The sequence below is a fragment of the Lates calcarifer genome, linkage group LG7_1 (genome assembly GCF_001640805.2).
Source record: "Lates calcarifer isolate ASB-BC8 linkage group LG7_1, TLL_Latcal_v3, whole genome shotgun sequence".
In the NCBI taxonomy this organism is placed as follows: domain Eukaryota; kingdom Metazoa; phylum Chordata; class Actinopteri; family Centropomidae; genus Lates; species Lates calcarifer.
Genome location: NC_066839.1, coordinates 14391595 through 14412449, shown reverse-complemented (window position 1 = coordinate 14412449; position 20855 = coordinate 14391595). Strand labels below are relative to the sequence as shown.

At 40.3% G+C, this 20855-nt stretch overlaps 1 protein-coding gene across 1 annotated transcript; it reads left to right on the top strand.

Moving 5' to 3' along the window:
- Positions 1 to 4977: 4977 nt before the first annotated feature.
- On the top strand, positions 4978 to 18304 carry coq8aa (coenzyme Q8A, genome duplicate a). Its single transcript, XM_018696067.2, is given in 17 exon segments — positions 4978 to 5018; positions 5020 to 5074; positions 5689 to 5771; positions 5915 to 6174; positions 6256 to 6451; positions 6560 to 6626; positions 9259 to 9330; positions 10348 to 10476; positions 12683 to 12768; positions 13016 to 13156; positions 13762 to 13843; positions 14106 to 14199; positions 15055 to 15196; positions 15594 to 15701; positions 15829 to 15894; positions 15993 to 16079; positions 16280 to 18304. Coding segments are annotated over 17 exon segments (2004 nt in total). The 5' UTR covers positions 4978 to 4979; the 3' UTR covers positions 16577 to 18304.
- The last annotated feature ends 2551 nt before the right edge of the window (positions 18305 to 20855 follow it).

Here is a 20855-nt window from a genome sequence, read left to right as displayed (position 1 = left end):
TGTGAATCCGACCTGAGAGAGCCCCCCACTGACCCCACGCTGCGGCCACTTCATGGCCACATTAATCACTGTGTTTGCATGAGGATCATTTGCCATTCAAATCACACCTGTCCAGCAGCAGCATCCGGAGCTGGTGGGAAAGAAGGTTTTGATTCAGGGAAAGAGAGGTTTTTTTTTTTTTTTTTTTTTTTGAGGTCTGGGAGTGAAGGTGAACCTTTTAGATTTTTTTAACATGCAAGTTTCTTCAATTCTCACAAGATGTTCACATTTTTCATACTCTGTAGCTACTCATTCCTCCTTTTGTGCACTTCTATCATTACAGGCCAGGGTATAATTGTTGAAAATATTCTTCTTTTAAAATACCTGTAATGATTCAATACTCTTTGCATTTGCATAACAGCTTTTTCTGACATATCGTGTTTGGTTAAGAGGACCAGTGAGTTTATTTACTCTGAGAAAGTTATATTCTTATCTACATAACACAAAACAACATGATGGGGGTGTGTGGGTATGTGGTGCACTCTGCTGTCACTGCACTGACACTGCAGAGAGGCATCGTCTCAAAAAGTCAGCCAAGACCCATGTTTGCATTATGACAGGATTATAAAGGATGCTTTTTATATAGTTTCAGAGATGGCTTTTGACTTGTATATAAATTTATTGCAGTTGGGCTTTCTATTTTAATATGGTAACTACTCAGTTTGATATTTAAATGTAACTGTCTAATCACAATATGTAATAGTTAATTGATAAGTTATAAGGATCGAACAGGGCTGTGTTGAGGTGCTGTCCTCCCATCAACAGCAGGTGGCAGCAGAGGGCCATTTCACCTTCTAGGTACATTTTTATTGTCCACGGTTGAAGCTTGTGTAATGTTTATGCTTTAGTGTGACAATTATTGACAACATTTTTGGCCACGTGCCCTGTAAAAGTCAACAACAGCACAAGTTTCGGAAGGCAACATAGAACTGCACGTTGTTTTTCCTCCGTGATGGACCAATCAGGAGCCGCGTTTGAGCCCCCACCTCCTGTCAACACACGACAAGGACCAATAGGAGCAGAGGATGGGCTGGTCCGGAAGAGCAAGACTAGAGCCGTGTATAAATCAAGCTACGCAGATCAATATGGTACATACAGATAAAGTGCACCACCTCCTGATACGTAATGAAATGAGGCCACATTAAGTTTGAAAGAGATTTAACTATTCTAGAGGCGTTAGAAAGGGAAATCATTGCAGAAAACAGAGTGCAAACACGGCTGTTGATTACATGTACATCTACAAAACTCACCAGAGCATGTGTGTGCTGGACAACAGCGAGGGTCAGGTGTGTGTGGATTGCGTCTAAGCACGGCTCTGGCTCCTGAGTACGACTGGTAAACAAGGTTTGACCTCGCTCGCGGTGGGGAGACAGATAAACTGGATTAATCGCTGCGAGCCGCAGCAGCAACAGGAGGAGGAGGGCAACGGACAACCAGCCTGCAACTCCTGTGAAAGAAAGGGATAAAAGCCCCGGGGACTCTGCTGTTATATTTTATGTAAATACAGTTTGACTGGTTTGACTCGACCCCCACTATTGACCTCGTCTGCTAGAGTCGGAGAAACAAGCAGCAGAGACCCCGCACAACGACTGCTGGTGAGTATATGAAATGCTATCACGTCTTATCGCGCAATAGCTAATAAACATGCCCAGACGAGTGGTGTTTTCGCGGTTTGGCCTTTCCCGTCCACCGCTGTTCCGACCACAGATTGGTACAACAAACCAAATCCTCTGCAGCGTGCAGACATGCCTGACATCTATGGCTGCTCTGCCACTGCTGCAAACTTGACCGAAATACCAACCTAACTTATTCAAATGCTCAATAACTTCTTTATTAAACCTGCTCAGTGTTTTTAAATCTCGTCCGTTTAAAACAGTGTAATGTTAGCTTAAACAATTTCATGGCAACAACGTGGCGCGCGTTTGTTATTATAGAGTCTCGTGGCTGCACACCCACGAGGAAGTGAACAATCACAGCTTTTAAAGTATCCACTTTCGTTAGTCTGAAAAATTTATGTGGCGTAACTCTCACAAAGTGAAGTGAAACTGTACCTAACTACACTGAAGGTGTATTAAATAAGTTTATGTCTGAAGGGAGCCAGCTAAACTGTTTTTAGTCCTATGTCCTGCTGGAAACTAATAGTTTGCGTTGTTTCATAATAATAATAATAAAATATTCACATTCATTGTTGATGTAATCACAATCACAATCTCCACCTGAAAACATTTTTCGTAGTTTCAGGTGCTAATAAAATGTGTACAAATATCTGTCCAGGGACTACTAATGGAAAACATATTAACAATCATTTTATGAAACTATCTCAGTTAAATAAACCTATGTCAATCATACATGGGCAAGTGTACATTTACCCTGTGTATTAATACAGATAAGTGAATGAATGACTTGGATGAATTTGGGGGTTAAATATAACTTCTACACCACACTATAACCAGACTGATACATCAGCTGAAACTTGTCATAGATATATCAGTATTGGGAGTCCTAATGAGGCATCATCTATCAGGCTCCTTACATGTTACAGTGGTTTTAGTCCAGGTTTTATGATAAGAACTGTTTTTATTGGGTGATTTATTAAGATAAAGCACAGACTCTTCTTTTGATTTTGGGAGTTTTTCAGGAAACATGGTTTTACTCACGTTTCCCTTGTTAGTGGTGGTGACGCGACTCCAGTTGTGGTTAACCACCGCCCAGTAATCAGGGATACATTTTCCACTTTTGCGTCAGGATCAGTAGTCAGGGGCAGTGACGGGGGGCTGTCGGTAATCCATGAGGTGTACTGAACAGCATTCATGCCCACTCAGGCTGTACCACCTGGCTATTTTAAAAGCAGTGAGTCAACAGCTTGTGTAGAGACAGCCTCAGAGCCAAGACAACAGCTGAGGCTTAGGTGTGCAAGTGCGTATTCACCATACAATACCATATGTAATTACAGTCATATGGTATGGTAATTACAGTGTGCTTTCATAAATATCCTGTAGTGACCTCTCACCCACTGGGAATCAAAACTGACCCTTTAGTTCTCTCCGTTCTCTGTGTTTACGTTGTTAGTTATGGTGTTACGTAGATCAGGTCCTCATCTGTTTCTAATGGTGTAATTTTTATAACTGATACAGAGGAGGAAAGACACTTGTTTGCACCTAGACATGCCACACACCCACACTAATAAATGGGAAGTTGCTCAACACATTACATGTGGCAATAAACAGTAACTTCTCCCCAGTGGTCTCAGATTTTGCAAGTGAATTTTATTCAAATGTTGGATCTTCTCAGTCTTCGTGCAGAAAAGCACATTGCTTTAAGAAAAACTTGCAGTAGCCATATACAGCCAGTAGCTCAAAGGTATTTTACATATTTTACATGATTGCATTCTGCAGCTCTGTGTTCAGGCTTACATTTGCTGGCTTTGCTTCAGTACAAACTTCCTATCTAAAGATCGTACAGGATTGTGCAAGATAAGGGTTGGGAGAAAAAGTAGACTCAGCATAGTGCTGTGATAATTGGCATGACAAGATTGTATTGACACAAAAATGAAGTATGAAGTAATCCAAGTATCACCAACAGCCACTGTAGTCTCCTTGTTTGTAATTATTTATACAACAGTTTGTATTCAGATCTATACAAAATTAAAAAGTAAATTAAAAAGTATTTTCGTTTAGGGCTGCAACTAATGATTATTTTCATTATCATTATCAGTTAATCTGCTAAGTAATTATTTTGTCTATGAAATGTCAAGAGGTAGTGAAAAAAAAAAGTCCACAGATTCCCAAACGTCTCGCAAGCTGACAAGTCCACAAAATATGACTGGTTTTCAGTCTGCTATCTGAGAACACAGAGTAGCCCTGAAGGAGGATGGATGACCCACTTACTGAATCTGTGTGTGTGCACTGTATATGAGCTGCAGCCCACACATACACACACTCCCATAATGTTTTGACTCTTACAGCAACGCCTTTTTCCATTGGTCCAAATCCCAGCTTAACTGTGTCAAAGCATGTTGTCGTATCCACAAAAGGAACCTTTAACACAGTAACAAACACACACAGTAAGACTGCATGGTGTAACAGGGAAATGCAGTGTTGGCACTGTTGTTTAGATAAGAGTCAGAGAGATGAGGGGTGTGAATTGAACTTTTATTTGTGAACCTTGAGTTATATTCACAGGCGTTATCGCGTCACAGTTTAAGATAAATGTGTGGTAATGTGCCAACTGTTTCAGCTCATCGTAACTATCTGTAAAAGATGCATCAGACTGATTCATGGAAAGAAACGGTGTTATATTTTTAGATAGACCTTAATAGAAAACAATCTCACAGTCCTATCAGTTACAGAGTGAAATGGAGAGAGGCTGAGCATGATGGCAAACTTTGTCTAAGAACCAAACACGTGCACAGAAATAGCTGGAACAGGCATCAGCCAACAGCTCTCGAACTCCTACGTCTTAGTTTCCAGTGACATTTTCAGAGTCGGATCCAGTCCTGGACCACATACACATATCTTCACAGAATACAGACATGCACGGCATTCCCCTTTTCATTATTGTGTGTGTGTGTGTGTGTGCATGAACGCAGGGAATAGAGGTCATGAGTATTTTTAGACAAAGTATTATAGTTATCTCAAGATGTGACAGCTGTGTGTTGGTAGGTGTGCCGTGTATCTGTTAAGCAGCAGAGGGTGTGTTGACGACAGGGTATGTTTGTCTTTCCATTTGTTTTTTTGTACATCTGCATTTCTATGTCTCTGTGTTCCTCTCCTCTGTCCTGACAGGTTGATGTCTCATTCTTATTGGATATCATCTCTTTATTGTCAGTGGATGAAGATGTAGTATAGCTAATTTTTATATTTAGCATACATTTCTCTGTGTTTCTTCTCTTTTTTCTCACTCTCTCCTGTCCTCCTCTGTGTCTCTGTCTTTAGTCCATCATGGCAGGTGATATGATGTTACTGATGAGAGGCTTGGCCTAAGCTGAGCCAGGCGGTTGTGGAGACTCAGGCCAATGCCCTGCGCAGTGGGACAGGTACGTTTAACATACCTATTTGTTCCTCAAATTTGAAAAATACTCTTAACGCATTTTATATAATGGAAAGAAAAGCTAACTTTTAGCTAACTTGCTAGCTTTTGATTAGCTTTACGTATTGTTTGTAATGCAACATTATCCAAAATGCTAGCAAGCTCAAAGAATTGGCAATACAGTATTTGTTTCTACACTGTAGCACATTATGCAAATAAATTATGATAAAAACATAAAATTTTAAAAAGGGCTAGCATCGCAATGAACTGTTAACTTTTGAAAAGGAGTGGTAACGACATTAAAGTCGGTTAGCAAACCTGCTACTTGCAATTAATGCACTAATTTGTGGCTAGCTTTACTAATTGTTCAGAAAGGAATTGTCAGCAAATATGCTAGCAAGTGTATAAAAAAGGTAATACAACATTTGCCTTCATATTATTGGGATAGTAGATAGCAAGCTAGTTAAAACAAAGTCTGACTTTTTAGATGATTTTATTGTCTGGCATTTAAGGATAATACTGATAATTTAACTTATTTTCCTGTGCTGTGTGGTGACAATTTTCAGTGGGCAATAGAGATAATAAAGCTATAAATTCTATATTTTGGTATTTATAACCCAGGAGTCCCAGGAATTGGTGCTGCTGTCCAGAGTGTCCAGTCAGCTGCAGAGCAAGGCCTCTCTGCTGCCATGATGAAAATGGAGGTGTGTGAACTGTCAGTACTGTACTGCTGTCAGAACTGGTAGCATAGAGCATTTAGATAAAACTGTATGTTGCATTAACTGATGAGAGTAGTGTGGGTATATTTGAATCGTGTAATAGTGCATATGTATATCTGTCTTTATAGGAGCTATCAGGCCAGCAGCAAACCTCCTCCGAGTCAGAGTTTGATTTTCCTCAGGATGACAGTGCGTTTGCATCTTCAGAGTTCAGGGAGGAGGGTGATTATACAGTGAATCACTCAGGAAGTAGCAGTGACGAAACCACCCATCACAGCACAGCAGCTGGGGCAAGCCATGTTGGTGGGAAAAAGTCTCTGTTTGAGGGATACAAAGACCCCAGCAAACAGTTTAGTGGAGACACCAGATCTTACCACCAAGATGCCAGGTATAAATAGTCTCTTATTCAGATAAGCTTTTGCCACTGCGTGGAGGATAAAGGTAATCACTTATGTTTTGTGTATGGCAGAAATTTCATTGGACACCATCACCTCTACAACCACAGTCTGAACAGGCATGTGTGGGGACAGCTATACTGTCAGCATCAGGTCACGCCGATCAGGAGCTACCATCAGGACCCATCCACAGTTGGAGGGCTGACGGCCGAAGACATTGAGAAAGCGAGACAAAGCAAGAGGGCTGAGACCAAACCACACAAACAGATGGTGATATTTATTCCTCGGTTCTTATTCCTGGACACAAATGCACAGATGTGAACGCATACTTTCCATATACTTTTAAGAACAGTTTCTTTACTGTTGTGTCTTCTTTAGCTGAGTGAGAGAGCCAGAGAGAGGAAAGTGCCTGTGACTCGCCTCAGCAGACTGGCCAACTTCGGAGGTACAGTAATACAACTCTGTTACTGTGTCTGAATCTTGGTTGATTCACTGGCTGTTTGTCTGTCTGTATCTGTTGATGTTTGTCTGCATGCAAGTCTGCAAGTACAGAACCTACCTGCAATTTAATATTTGTGTTTAGAGAACAAGAGGCAAACAAGAGAGGATCAAACATTATGTGGTTTCTCTTATGCTATGATTCTCTGGAAACTTCTTAACCTTGTAATCTTCAGTCACACTGTAACTACAAGCTGGGGGCCACCTGGTACAGGGCAGTTGGTGTTGTTAGGTCATACCATGACCTTCTCAAAGGGCTGTACAGTGATAAACAACACTGAATACACATATGAAGACAAATTTAACTCCAACTGAAAAAGAAAGTACACAGGTAGAGGAAAAACACACAACATGCAGGAATATAACAAACAGGAGGACTAGTATTGGACCCTGGAGCTACAGAAACACAAACACTAAAATGAGGTCAAGCTTACCCAGCCCTAATTAATGTGCTTGTGATAAATACAGACCTTTTGTAGTGAGCTACAGGCCGGCAGAGTGAGACACCAACAGACTGAGAGAGAACAGCAGCATTTTATACATGGTTGTATCAAAATCTGCTGATGTGTGCTGGTGCCACAGAGTGTTTTGTGTCCTTTAAACCTGTTAAACCATGTTACATGGGGCCTCAGTCTGTTAGCTTTGACATACTGTATTTAAACACACAAACTTCTGCCAATATGATCTGCAAATAAGACAAAAAATCTAACATCCAATGATCTTAAATGCACAAATAAACCCAAATGGTAATAAAACTGAAGTTGTAGCAGATGTAGCCATGCTTTTTTAGATTAGTCACACTGACTGCCAAGAAGGAATACTGTCCATGCCTTGCATTTTCAAATTATTTTTGGTTTGATTTATGTGTCAACCAGTACTGAAAATTACTGAATGTAATATCAGCATGTTGGCAGATAAAGGCAGGTACAGAAACAAGACTCTTCTAGTCTCCAAGTCATATCTTGACAGGATGTATTTTTCAGCGATAAGCTTATTCAAAGGTGAAAATGTTTACACAAGCATAGTGAAAAGCTCAGAACCAGCTGTAGGTGTAGCTTAACGTGAAGGATCGGAGCTAGTATATCAGCAGCTTGTAGCTTCATTACAGACAGATGATGGATAAGTTAACAGGTGGTTAAAAAAAAGTTGAACAGAGATGCTAAAGTTGTAAGAGCAAAGGAGAAAATAAACAGTGTACAGAAGTAAACACAGAACAGAGTGGGATGAATCAGGATGAACTGCCAACACAAATATATGCAGCAGAATGTAGCCTCAGCTCATCAGCTGTGATACAGGTTGCAGTGAGACGGAAAAGGAAGAGTGGAGTTGATTCAGCATGTTGACAGTGGTAACATGTAGAAGGTGTTGAAAACGGGAGGGGAGGTGGTGGAGGACTGTGGCCTCAGTCTGTCCTTCACTGTCCTGCAGTGTTTATTGACAAAGTTATACAACTTAGAAGTTTCACAGTAGAGAATGCAGATGAAGAATTCAGGTTTTAGGCAGTTTAGGTTGGAAACAAGCAGCGGCGTGATTCATAGTATCAAAAAATCTGTTGGTATGTTTCCTAGCATCAGCGATTAAAGTAACTTCTTGCTGTTGCCATGCATTTCACTTCTTTAAAAGGTTATGCTGAGGTTTGTTGAGAAAAAGGTTTATATTTCAGTTTATCTTGTTATGAATATAAAATAACAGGAACAGGAATCATCTGGTAAAGCTTGCAAGTAGTGCACAGGAGACATTCTGCAAACACACAGCTCTCTGAAATGATGGACAGACACTTGTGCTTGGTCTGGAAAGATTTTTGTCACTCAGAGAAATGCTGATCTGTTTGGCTGGGAGTTGTACACATTGAGATCATACATATATATATATATTTATATATAGTGACATGATGCTTGTTCATCTGCTGTGTAACTGCATTTATGTGTTCAAATTTAAATTTACTTCTGCATTTAAAATCCTAGCTGAAGCAGGAAATCACACACAGTGAGTTTCAGGTTACACATAGTTAACACACACGTGTTTGCAGTACAAAGCTCCATATACATTTTTTTCTGCAGGTGTAGTGTAACCTGTCTCCAACAATAGAGTTGATGACATGTTTGTGACCTATGGAGAAATGCAAAGCACATCTTGTCCTGATTTGCCTATCTACCGTAGCATCGCAGATTTGTCGCTCCAGAGACTGCTGACTAACTGATTATGTAATACTGAGTTATGTAAGGTGGGGGCTAGCAAAGGCTTGGAAGAGCTCACTCCCAAACAGTCCCCAACCCTTGCACTCCTTCTTTTTCTTTTCACTATCTGCCAAAATAATCCTCTAACTTTTCAAAGGTTTAAGTATTTCAGCAGCTTGTTTCCTACATGATTAGATTTCCATGTGCTCTGTGGGATGGCAAAAGTAGCACTGTTTGCAGTTTTTGTGCCATTATTTACAACATTTTATATTCTGCCATTTATATTTTTACATTTACATTTTATATACTGAAAACATTGATACATTGGTGTTTATATAATGAACTGGTCCACTCTAATTGTCTATTTGCTCTGTCTGTTTCTGGCTGTCCTGTATCCACCAGGTCTAGCTGTAGGGTTGGGTATTGGAGCTCTGGCAGAAGTTGCTAAGAAGACCATCAGACACGGTGCAGCAGGTAACACACAAACACACAAACACACACACACACACACACACACAGGCTCACGCAATGAATGGGTTTTATAGTTAAAAGATTATTACTCAGATATTTTTGATACTCAGGTGTTATTTTTTTTGTTTTGGATTTATGAAATATACCAGTCTTAATAGCTGGTATATGTCTTCACTGAATCTCATACAAGACCAGGTTCACCACTGTTGTGCTGAGAGTAAAGTTGTCTTTTTCAGTATGCAATGTAATATGGATTTGTGTGCACAGACAAATTCACTGTCAACATATTAATGTTCTGGTTAAGTCATTATTAAGGCCATCTGAGATTTTTGTGCATGTAAAGTTAGGCAGTATATGTTTGTTCTTGTTCATGGTAAGAACACACACAGACATACACACACAGATTTTGCCTCTGCCTTCCTGTTGTAATAAGCCATTTGTTTTCATTACTCATTCCTTCATGCATGTTCCCTCATGCTCCAGACCAAAAAAAGCAGACATTCCTGCTCTGCACAGTGATCCTACTAATCCTAAAACATAGCTAAGCTGAAACAGAGCATACGGGCATAAATCGGTGGCATTTGTGCGTCTGTTTGTGGGCGTTTATCTTTGTGTGTGTGTGATAATCCCAGCAGGGACGTCCTGAACACACTCCTAAGTCTGTTTGTGAGCGTGGTAAATCTGTTAAAGCTTCTGAAGGCGACTTCAGGCACACTAAAACACACTACCTGACGACCTACTGACACATATATGCGCAGAGACACACATCTACTACAGTATGTACACAAACGTGTACACATACTGTGTATAAACCTAAATCTAAAACTACTGATGTTGATTTTGATTGACGGCACAAGATTGTACACGAAACAACAAATGTTGAATACCTTATTAACACCTGTAGAGAGGGTGAGGGAAAGATTAACTTAGAGAGTTGAGGTACTGGTGTAAAAGAAGCTATCGTCTCTACCATTGACCGAGTGCATTGACCGAAACCCTCTCTGATTTGTGTCGCTGCAGGTGAAAATAAGAAAGCAGTTCTGGACTCAAGCCCCTTCCTATCCGAGGCCAACGCTGAACGCATCGTCAGAACCCTCTGCAAAGTCAGAGGAGCTGCGTTAAAACTGGGACAGATGCTTAGCATTCAAGGTGGGTGACAAAAGTTTACACTCACAAAGAAAAAAGTAGCAAACAGAGTGAGATGGGAGGAGGTAGAGATAAGAAGACTTAGACTTAGACAGACTTTATTGATCCCTTTGGGATGACTCCCTCAGGGAAATTAAGTTTCCAGCAGCTTATACAGACAGACACAGCACATAGGACAGTTTGCAAACAACACACAATATAAATAGAATAGAATAAAGAATGAATTAAGATAAATATACTGAGTATACTGGTCTGTATATGGCATTAAGATAAATATAAATATACTGAACTGTATATGTCTGGCGGTGGATGAGGTTATTGAGTGTCCAGGTGGATTATTGCACATTAAGTGGCTACCACTCCCTTCTGTCCTCCATACCCTATCTCCTCCTCCCCCCAAGTGAGGAGTTGTAGAGCGTGATGGCATGGTGGACGAAGGAGTTCTTAAGCCTGTTGGTCCTACACATGGGGAGGAGCAATCTTTCGCTGAACAGACTCCTCTGGTTGCTGGTGACGGTGTGCAGAGAGTGGCTGGCATTGTCCATAATATCCAGCAGCAGAGGCGTGTGAGTCAGTGTGGGGAAAAATGAAAAAGAGTAAGGATGGATGACAGAAGGCAGAAAAACAGAAGAAAACATGATTATTTGGATGCATTTGCTGTATCCTAATGTGATGGTTAAAAGGTTTCCATTAACACAGCAGCTTTGTCCTATTGTTCAGCAACAGCGTTTAAATGCAGATCATCTGGTGTGGGAGCTCGCTAACAAAAGCACACACAGTTGTTGTTTCCACCAGATATGGAGGCCACAGATGACCTGCCATATTTAGGAAATACTGCACACTATTCCTGGAATTTTTCAGCTTAAAATTACAGCAAAGGAAGCCCTGGATCACAACTGTCGGCAAAGAAAGTTGGCACAGACATCTGGCTGTTGCTGATCAGTGACTGCCAGGTCAACTTTTCTCTGCCAACATGCTGCTGTTGTTGAAAACAGGCAGGCTGACTTCAGAGACTGCCGAGTACAGATATAGTGAAGATTCTGTGAGCTGTTTTCTTTACAGTCTGCCAGAGTTGTATCCATAGCGCTGATGCATATTTGCTTTGATGCACATTAGACAGGTAATACAAGAGTGGAAGGCCAGTGGCAGTAAACATCCTGGCACAGAGTTAGCGCAGCCAGGTCGGGTAACAGCAGTAAACACGTCGTTAATTATGTTTGTTGTTTCACCCACTGCCTGACTTTGGTTGGTAACCTTGTCCTTTGGCATTAATGTGCTGAATTCCGCATATGTTAGGGCAAACTTAACGCAGACATTACAGTGTTGAAGATGTAATAAACTTCAAAAGCAGTAGCAGAGGAGAAAAGGACATTGGCTGGCCCATCATTTGTTAAACAGAGGACTGACCTTTTGTGCATGTATGTGGTTATTTGCAGACCAGTCACAGCTTTACTGTATCTCTGAAGTGGTGACAAGTTTATCCTTAAATTATGGACAAAAGGTCACAGTAGTCTTTTGTAGTTGGACACACACACAAACACACAACCCCACTCCTCCTCCCTACAGAGAATGAAAAAGGATGACTTAATTGAGACTTAAATTATAGTCTGACTGACCGGAGTCATGTAAATCTGGAGGATAAAAATCACTGCAGTCATCTATTGCACACTGTTGACATTTATCTGTCATGGCAGGAATGCCGTTGTGGCTGGATGATGGTCTGTCCAACCGTTGTACCCTTTAGCACCAGTCCAAAATAGTGTCAACCTTGAGGGCTCTAAAACTATTTTAAAACTGATAATAGTTTGAAACACAGATTCATCATATCATCAGCGATGTCAGCCAAAACCAATCTTTTAGTTGCAGTATTAGCTTTTATTGTGATGCCAATTTAACCTGGGATCTTTAATTTAATTTCACTTGACTCTCTGACTTAAATTGGTCAAGTCTGGTTTAACTCAGCTGATGTTCTTAGTGGAAAACTGCAGCTGAGATTTACTGCAGCTATTCATCTGTGCTTGAAGAAAAACAAAGTGGGTGCTGTATGAGCTCTTAAATTATACTCCTTGCATCAAAGAAAGTACGCACAGTAATGTTAATTTATTGATTTTAACAATATTCAGATTTGTAGGAAAATCTGTCTGCCTGTGCCTCCAGACCTGCATTTCTGTCCAGTTTAAACAAACCAAGGCGTGTGTCTGTGTTTCAGATGATGCATTCATCAACCCTCAGCTTGCCAAGATCTTTGAGCGTGTAAGACAGAGTGCTGACTTCATGCCAATCAAACAAATGACAGTAAGAGTTTCTTTTTCTTTTCTTTTGCATTAACCAGCTATTGTACATTTTTAACTGATGATGTAATAAGAATAATGAAATCTGTTTTGCTCCTGGTAGCAATACATTATTATTATCAAGCCCACTGTAAGGCCCAAACTTTTAACTCCAGCAGTAAAAAAATAAAACTGTACTATTTCAATAACAGTATGTCAAGGTAAATATGACAAATGGCAAAAATATCAACTGTTGTTATGTCTGTCTATAGAAAGCGTTGAACAGCGACTTGGGTCCTAACTGGAGAGACAAGCTGGAATCGTTTGAGGAGCGTCCATTTGCAGCAGCATCCATTGGCCAAGTTCACTTGGCAAGGATGAAGGATGGCAGGGAGGTGGCCATGAAAATACAGGTAGGCTGCAAACACTTGTGTGTATACTGTACATTCCCATCTTTTCAGGATAAACTCTGTCACACTGGAGACTTAGTATTTTTTTTTCTCAAGCACTCACACATAGAGAAACCATAGATAATCTGATCTCTCTGGTCTGTTTACAGACTTTGTTTACAGATCAGATCAGAGGCAGTACAAAAAGTGTAAAAATCAGATGCATGTGGTTTCTTACTGAGAGACATCTGAACTAAAGTAATTTTATGCCATTACAGTATTTAGGGATTATCTGTCTAATTGCTGTCTTAATCATTCAAAATAAATGCTTTTAGAATTTATGGAGAATATGCCAGCAATAATTGAATGTAATGGTATTATTATTATTTAATTATTAATAGTAATTGCAATCTCAGTAAAAGCTGTAATTACATTATACCAATGATACACTTTAGAAGTCATCTCTGTGATGATGATACAGCAGCATTTAAAGTGACATAATGAATAACAACACTACAGAGATATTGATGACATCAAAGACACCATTTGTTATTTCCCCTAATTTTAGGATCAAATTAAAATGAAACATATTTTTCTCTTTCTTGCTGTTTCTCTTTGTTTGTTGCCAGTACCCCGGTGTGGCTCAGAGTATCAACAGTGATGTCAACAACCTGATGACAGTGCTGAATATGAGCAATGCCCTGCCTGAAGGTACACACTCAAGCAAATAAACAGATGCAATCAAACACGGGCACACTCATCATCTTCATGCACAGACACTACACGCACATGCATTACTCCACTCAACTGTACTTTGTTTCTCCTCATTCATTCACCGCTTGTCTCCTCTCCATCTTCCTCTGTCTCTTTGCCACCTGTTTCTTAGTTTGTTACTGTCTGTATTATTATATAATCCTGTAATAGCTTGTCTTACATTTTCTTCCATTTTGTTTATGTCTCTGTATTTCTGTAGGTCTGTTTCCAGAGCATCTGATAGACGTAATGAGAAGAGAACTAGCACTGGAGTGCGACTATATTAGAGAAGCCCAGTGTGCAAAGAAATTCAGGTATTATGTAGCAAACGTTTGAGTATATGCAGCACATATCACAGTCTAGGGAGTCAGATAATCCCTAAATATTTCATTAATTGACATCCTTCCTGCTTGCAATAACTATCTTTAATCCAGGCTAACTGTCTTCAACAACTACTTAAAATCCAGGGCTACATTCCAGAACTCCAACCGTATGTGCAGGGCTAACCACATTCCAGGACTCCAAGCACATGTTAAAGGCTGACTGAATTATAGAACTTCAACCAAATGTGAAGGGCTAACCATATTCTAGAACTCCAGTCATAACGTGCAGAGCTAACTGCATTCTAGAACCCCAGCTGTATGAGCAGGACTAACTATATTTTAGAACTCAACTGTATATGAATAGCTAACTGCATTCTAGAACTCCAGCTGTATGTGCAGGGTGAACTGCGTTCTAGAAGTCCAACTGTCTGTGCAGGGCTAGCCACAGTACACTGTAGAACTATTGACTGACTGGCTGATGCACCAAACAAGTGCTTGAATTATACTCTATGGTTTGTATCCTTGTTAAAACCATGGCTTTATATGACTCTAGCACCATTGCTTAAGTGAATATACTGCACAGTCTCTGTCTCTCTCTCTCTCTCTCACAGGACACATCTCACAGAGATTTGTGTTTCACTCAAATTACATACACAAAGATAGGTTCATGTCTGCAAGTCTATAGTTGGCTTATTCCATTCCCTCATTAAATATTAATCTCTTTAGTTCAAGGTCAGAGAAACTACAACTGCCAGCCAACTATATTTAGTTGTAATACTCTATATGGACTACCTGCCTACTTAACCTGTGTGTATGTGTCTTTGTATCTATTCTTGTCTGACCCAGGGAGCTACTGAAGGACCATCCATTCTTCTATGTACCAGAGGTGATTGAGGAGCTGAGCAGCAGCCATGTCCTGACCACAGAGCTTGTCCCTGGGTTTCCCCTGGACCAGGCTGAGAGCCTGACACAGGAGTTAAAGAACGAGGTACACCAGGCACAAGGCGGGTGGAGAGGTCAATACATATTTAGCTGACTAATGGGGAGGAACGCATTAGGTAATGTGTTCAGAGGGGTGTGTGTGAGACAGAGAGCTGGTTTGTTTCTAACTGATAAATAGATTGGTAGGTGGATGGGTCTCTAGTGGCAGGAAAGGGTACTGCTTCTGCTCCTAGCTGTTGCCCTTTTTGTTTTCTCCCCAGTCCTTTCATTTCCTCCCACAAATCCCTGCTTTCCCCAGTCCTTTATATTTCTCTTTCTTAGTTGACCTCAGTACAGTGAACTTCACAGGCAAAGACACATTAAGACACAGAAGGATGAATATAACGCAATTCGATTTAACAGTGAATAATAACAAGATCTGTATATCCTTCTTTCTTTCTTAGATCTGCTATAACATCTTGATGTTGTGCCTCAGAGAGCTGTTTGAATTCAGATACATGCAGACTGACCCAAACTGGTCCAACTTCTTCTATGATCCACAGACACACAGGGTGAGTGTGTCTACAGTCAAAATAATGTCTGTTACTAGAGTTACTTCTACTACAGGTAATAATATGGCACTTAAAGTGAGATTTGAAAGGAATGAAAATAAGTGATCATTGGATTATGTCTGTGTAGGTGGCACTGTTAGACTTTGGAGCCACGAGAGGGTTTGATCAGAGTTTCACAGATGTCTACATAGAGGTAAGACCAGTCAGCCTCTTTCTTACTTTTCATTGTTATATAATCATGGTGGATGATGTATGCTAGTAGTAACGTCTGTGACCTGTTTGTGATTGTAGGTAATCCGTTCAGCTGCTGAGGGCGACAGTGAGGGAGTTCTGAAGAAATCTATCGAGATGAAGTTCCTAACTGGGTATGAGTCAAAGGTAATTATCTCACGTCTCACATCTCATCTTATATCTTTCTGCCTCCTTTACATCAGACACCAAGGCTGTGAATTGGCATGAGGTTCTTCTTCTGGGGCAAATATCCATTTATTGTTTTAGACATGCAACTGCAGTTAGTATACAGGTTGTTCATAAGTTGTGACTGAGTTTGCAGTATATTTTTCACTCTTTGTATCCAGGCAATGGTGAACGCTCACGTGGATGCGGTGATGATCCTCGGCGAGGCCTTCGCCTCCACAGAGACCTTCGACTTTGGCTCTCAGTCCACCACAGAGAGAATCCACAACCTCATCCCAGTGATGCTCAAACACCGTCTCACCCCGCCTCCAGAGGAAACGTACTCGTTGCACCGCAAGATGGGCGGCTCGTTCCTCATCTGCTCCCGGCTGAATGCGAAACTGCGGTGTAAAGAGATGTTCCAAGCGGCGTATAAGAAGTACTGGGAAGGCCGCACGCCGCCGTCTAGCTCAGCCTAAGCCAGGCTCAAGTGTCAGGTGTTTTGATGGACAGGTCCTGGGGCCAACGGCAAAGGGTTCGTCGGGGTGAGAAGGTGCAGAACTGCAGAGCGGACGCCATGTTACCCACCCTTAACTGGTTGCTGAGCACCAGCTTATTTTTCTCAGTTTGGGCGGCCCACTGCAGTGAAGTTTTGAAAGGGAAAGGGAGCAGCAACATTGCATCTGGAGTGATTTAAGGCCAAACTCTTATCTATATAAGGCCCTGAGAGGACAGACTGAAAAGAGGTGGGAAGTGGATGGAAAGACAGAGAGAAACAGCCTTGTTAAGGTGTAAAATGAATGTAAAAAGTTTGGCATTTCCTCTCTTCTCATGTTTTCAAGATTCTTTTTGTGGGTTTTGTTTGTTTGTTTTGCATTGCTGTGTTTTGTTGAGCTTTTGAAAAAACACACCAAGTGTCCAAGTGTTTGCCATCTGCCAGAAATATATTGGGTGGTGGCATTGATTGTATTAAGGTAGAGGACTGAACTTGTATTGTTAAGTCACAGTCACAGAATAATGGGGTTAATACAGTATATTGGCAGTAAGAGTCACATTGTTGACCAGGACCAACTTGTCTGGCTCACAAATATTTCTGCTTCTTTTATTTTTCAGGACGGTTTGATTAGATTGTCTGGACATAAATGATTTAGGCTCAGTCCAAATGTAGACAGCAAAGCAAATGCTACAGGTTTGATACGCACAGAAGAGTTAAGAAACAGATCAGTGTTCAAGTTATGATGTTGCCAAGCGATCAAGTTCAGGTTAATTTAGCCATTTGTAGAAAATGTGACAAACTGGAATTTGTCAGCATTTACACGCACAAAGATGTGACTTTTAACTCATTTATATGTAGTGTACAGTATCCTCTCTCATTGTAGTCATCCAAATTTACAGTACTGAATGATGCTGTTGCTGGTTGTAGCTTCTTAAGGAAACATACCATTGATTGAAACTTGTCTGTTTCAAATGGCATCCAGGATCTGTATGTTTTAATGAAGCTCAGTTTAAGGCATCATTTTACTCAGTTTGTGTCTTCAGATGAAAGTCTGCAGAGCTCCTGCTAGAGTTTTTTTTCTCCTTATTGTCCTGATAAATTATGGTTATATATAGTTAAGATTTATTGCATGAATTCCAGTTAATTACTAACAACTGTGGCTCAGAATAGAAATTCTGTCAGACATAATTTAGATTCAGTTTTGAGGAGATTGTAAAAATCAGAAATGAACCCACATGGATCCATGTTGCTCTCTCTAAGAAGATAAGACCCATATCAACACGGGCCCATGCTTAGTCATGAATATTAATGAAGAGGGATGGAAGAGGCTCATCCTGATATCGCACAAGCTCAGCTCATGGGCTCACCTTGCTTCCAAGCCAGTAATCTCTCCACGCCTTCTCAGGTGTGAAATCCTCCATCACCTGGCTGATGTGTGACTGTGAACGTTCTCTCTACTCTGCTGTGTGAATACAGTTATAATGGTCTCTGGTGTGAAGATGAAAAAATGAAACAAAACAAACAAACAAAAAAAAAAGGTGCCTGTAGTTTCCAGTGGAAGTTTTTCTTTAGCTAGAAAAAATCTCTACTTTATATTTCATATCAAGACTCAGTGAAAGGATTGTTTAAATTTTCTAATCAAAATGCATTCTTAACTGAAAGTTGTGATAAAGATATTCCATGAAAAGAGTAAACATTTGATCTACTCTCATCAAGTGGCTCTGTGTGCTTTTGTGTGTGATCTTCTTTCATTCCATTTAAGAGGACTGTAGCTCTTAAGAGAAACATCAAATAGTGTCAGTGCCTTTTGAAAAAACATAAATGTCATTGTATGTATAATGTATACTGGCTGGGTGAAGAGGTTGTAACATGAGTTCGGGAGAGAGTGAAAATGCAGTAGACAGAGCGCGGGACAGACTTTGTCTTCCTTATTTAGCAATGTCTTGGCCAGCGGTGGAGGTACTGGCAGGAAGCCTGGGAAAAAGGCATGCACACACACAAATATTCAGAAAATACACACGTATACACTTGGATATCTGGGCACATGAATCATGCCAGTGCTCATGCACAGGAAATCCAGTGGGAAAGGCAGAGTGCATGTAGACAGACACGTAGACACACTCTACTTCTATGAGTCTCTCTATGATACTTGTAGTCCTTGCTGGTAAAGTCTTGTACACACACTTTTTCCAGTAATCCACCATTGCGGTCTATCAATATTTAGCTCATTGTAATTTACCTCATTGTCCAGCACATGGCACTGTTGTGCTTATATACAGTTACTATCAGGTCATGTTGAACACAGCTTCAGCAGTTGTTTAAATACTGACATCATCCCTGTAAAAGAAAGAAACAAAACCAGCCTGAAGTCAAAGAATTAAAGAAATAATTTCATGAAACTCACACTTCATATGTCATTCTGTTTTATTACATAATATCCTGTAAGCAGAGGTGGGAGAAATTAAGAGTGAAAGATGATTACACAAAGCAACAATGGTCATTAGATTCATTTTTTGGCTTCCAAACAAATATCCTCAAGCATTTATTCAGTTCATTTACACTGCAAGGATTTAATAGTTTTATGGAAGCATAATCTTACCCTGAGCTTCATGCAATTTCATTAATTACAGTCAAATGCCATCTGCTGTTTACCCAGGATAAATTTTCTAAAACTGAATTCTAAAAACCACTTTTGACGCCCAGCCAGATCTCCGAGAAACACTGACTGCCCTCAGAATATATTACCCACAAGGTCAGGACCCAAGATAGTTAAAAGGCAAATTTCTTGTAAATGTGCTGTGATTAGAATACTGGTTGTTTTTCGTCAGGCTGGGATATCGACTGACTGACTTAACTGAATTTAATCCAGGTTGTATACTCTGTGTTGTGCCTGCGTTACATCTCGGTGACCTGAACGTGTTTTGACATTGCAACTTGCTGAGCTGAGATGGAAACAACTCAACTGTGGTTGTGTTTACACTATGGAGAGGATGGTGGGAGTGTTTGGGGGTTGTTGTGCGCCTAGCAGTCTGGTTAGAGAGAGCAAGCAGTGAAAAATCCTTATTTGGTGAGAGAGAACACTCAAAGTCTGGACTCAATCCTTAAAGGCAAACGCTTTCCCAGTGCAAACTTTTACCAGTTTTCTTAAGTGTGATTTGCATCTTTTTTTTTTTTATTATTTTCATCAACAACATCACTGTACAGACGGTTAATGAGACTATTTTTAAAATTGCCATGGAAACAGATTTTTATAAAGTTTCAGTGTGGAGTATTCAAGAAGTGCTCTGAGCCTTTAAGCTAAATCGGATAAGCTCACTTTGTGACTGTAAGGAACCTGAACTAGGTGACACTCAGTAGAGTCATGTATTTGTCAAGGTGTGCGAGTTTTACTTGAGAGACTGTCCCCAAATGTAGTTTTCCTCCTCTTTCTCCTTCAGTACTAGCTTGGGATTAATACGTTGTTTTGACTGTGCCTGGAGAGGTGGCCACCGAGGCAATGATGATGAAATGATCCACTGGTATTAAATTAGGCAAACACTGTAGTATTACTTTCTCTTTTGTCTAATGCTCACTTTCATGGGAAAAAAAAATTAAAAGCCACATGTCTTTTATTGCGAAGTAATGCCCTTCCTAAAGGACTAGTGTGCAAGATTAGGGGGGATCTGTTGTCAGAAATAGAATGAATAATGTTTTCATGAGTGAACCATCACCAGAAAATAAAAACTGTTCCTTCCTTTAGCTTAGAATGAGAGGCTATCACTTGGTTGCGTCTACAACCTGACCACTAGATGCCATTAATTCTATACACTGGTCCTTTAAGACAAGTTTGATCAATTTCATGAAAAAAAAAAAAGTTGTTCCATGACCAACCTTTTCATACATTTTGATGAAAACCACACAAAGGTTTTCAGTATACTCGCTGTCAAAAGTACAGACACAGCTAAGTCAAAAACAAAGGAACAGGAGATATGGTATGAGGCCTTCCTCAGTGGTGTAAAGTCAACTTCACATGAATAATGTGGTTTAGTTGTGAATGTGTAGCCCTAAATTTGTCATTTAACAAGACTGAATTTACACCAAAGCAGTACAGAATAGCAAAAACTGCCTATAGCCATGCTAGCAGATCTGATGCTAAGGTAAATGCTAATGTCACATGCTGCTCACAATGACAATGCTAACATGCTGATGTTAAGTATAATATTTACCTAGTTTGTCATCTTAGTTTTGCGTGTTAGCGTGCTAATATTTGCTCATTAGCACTA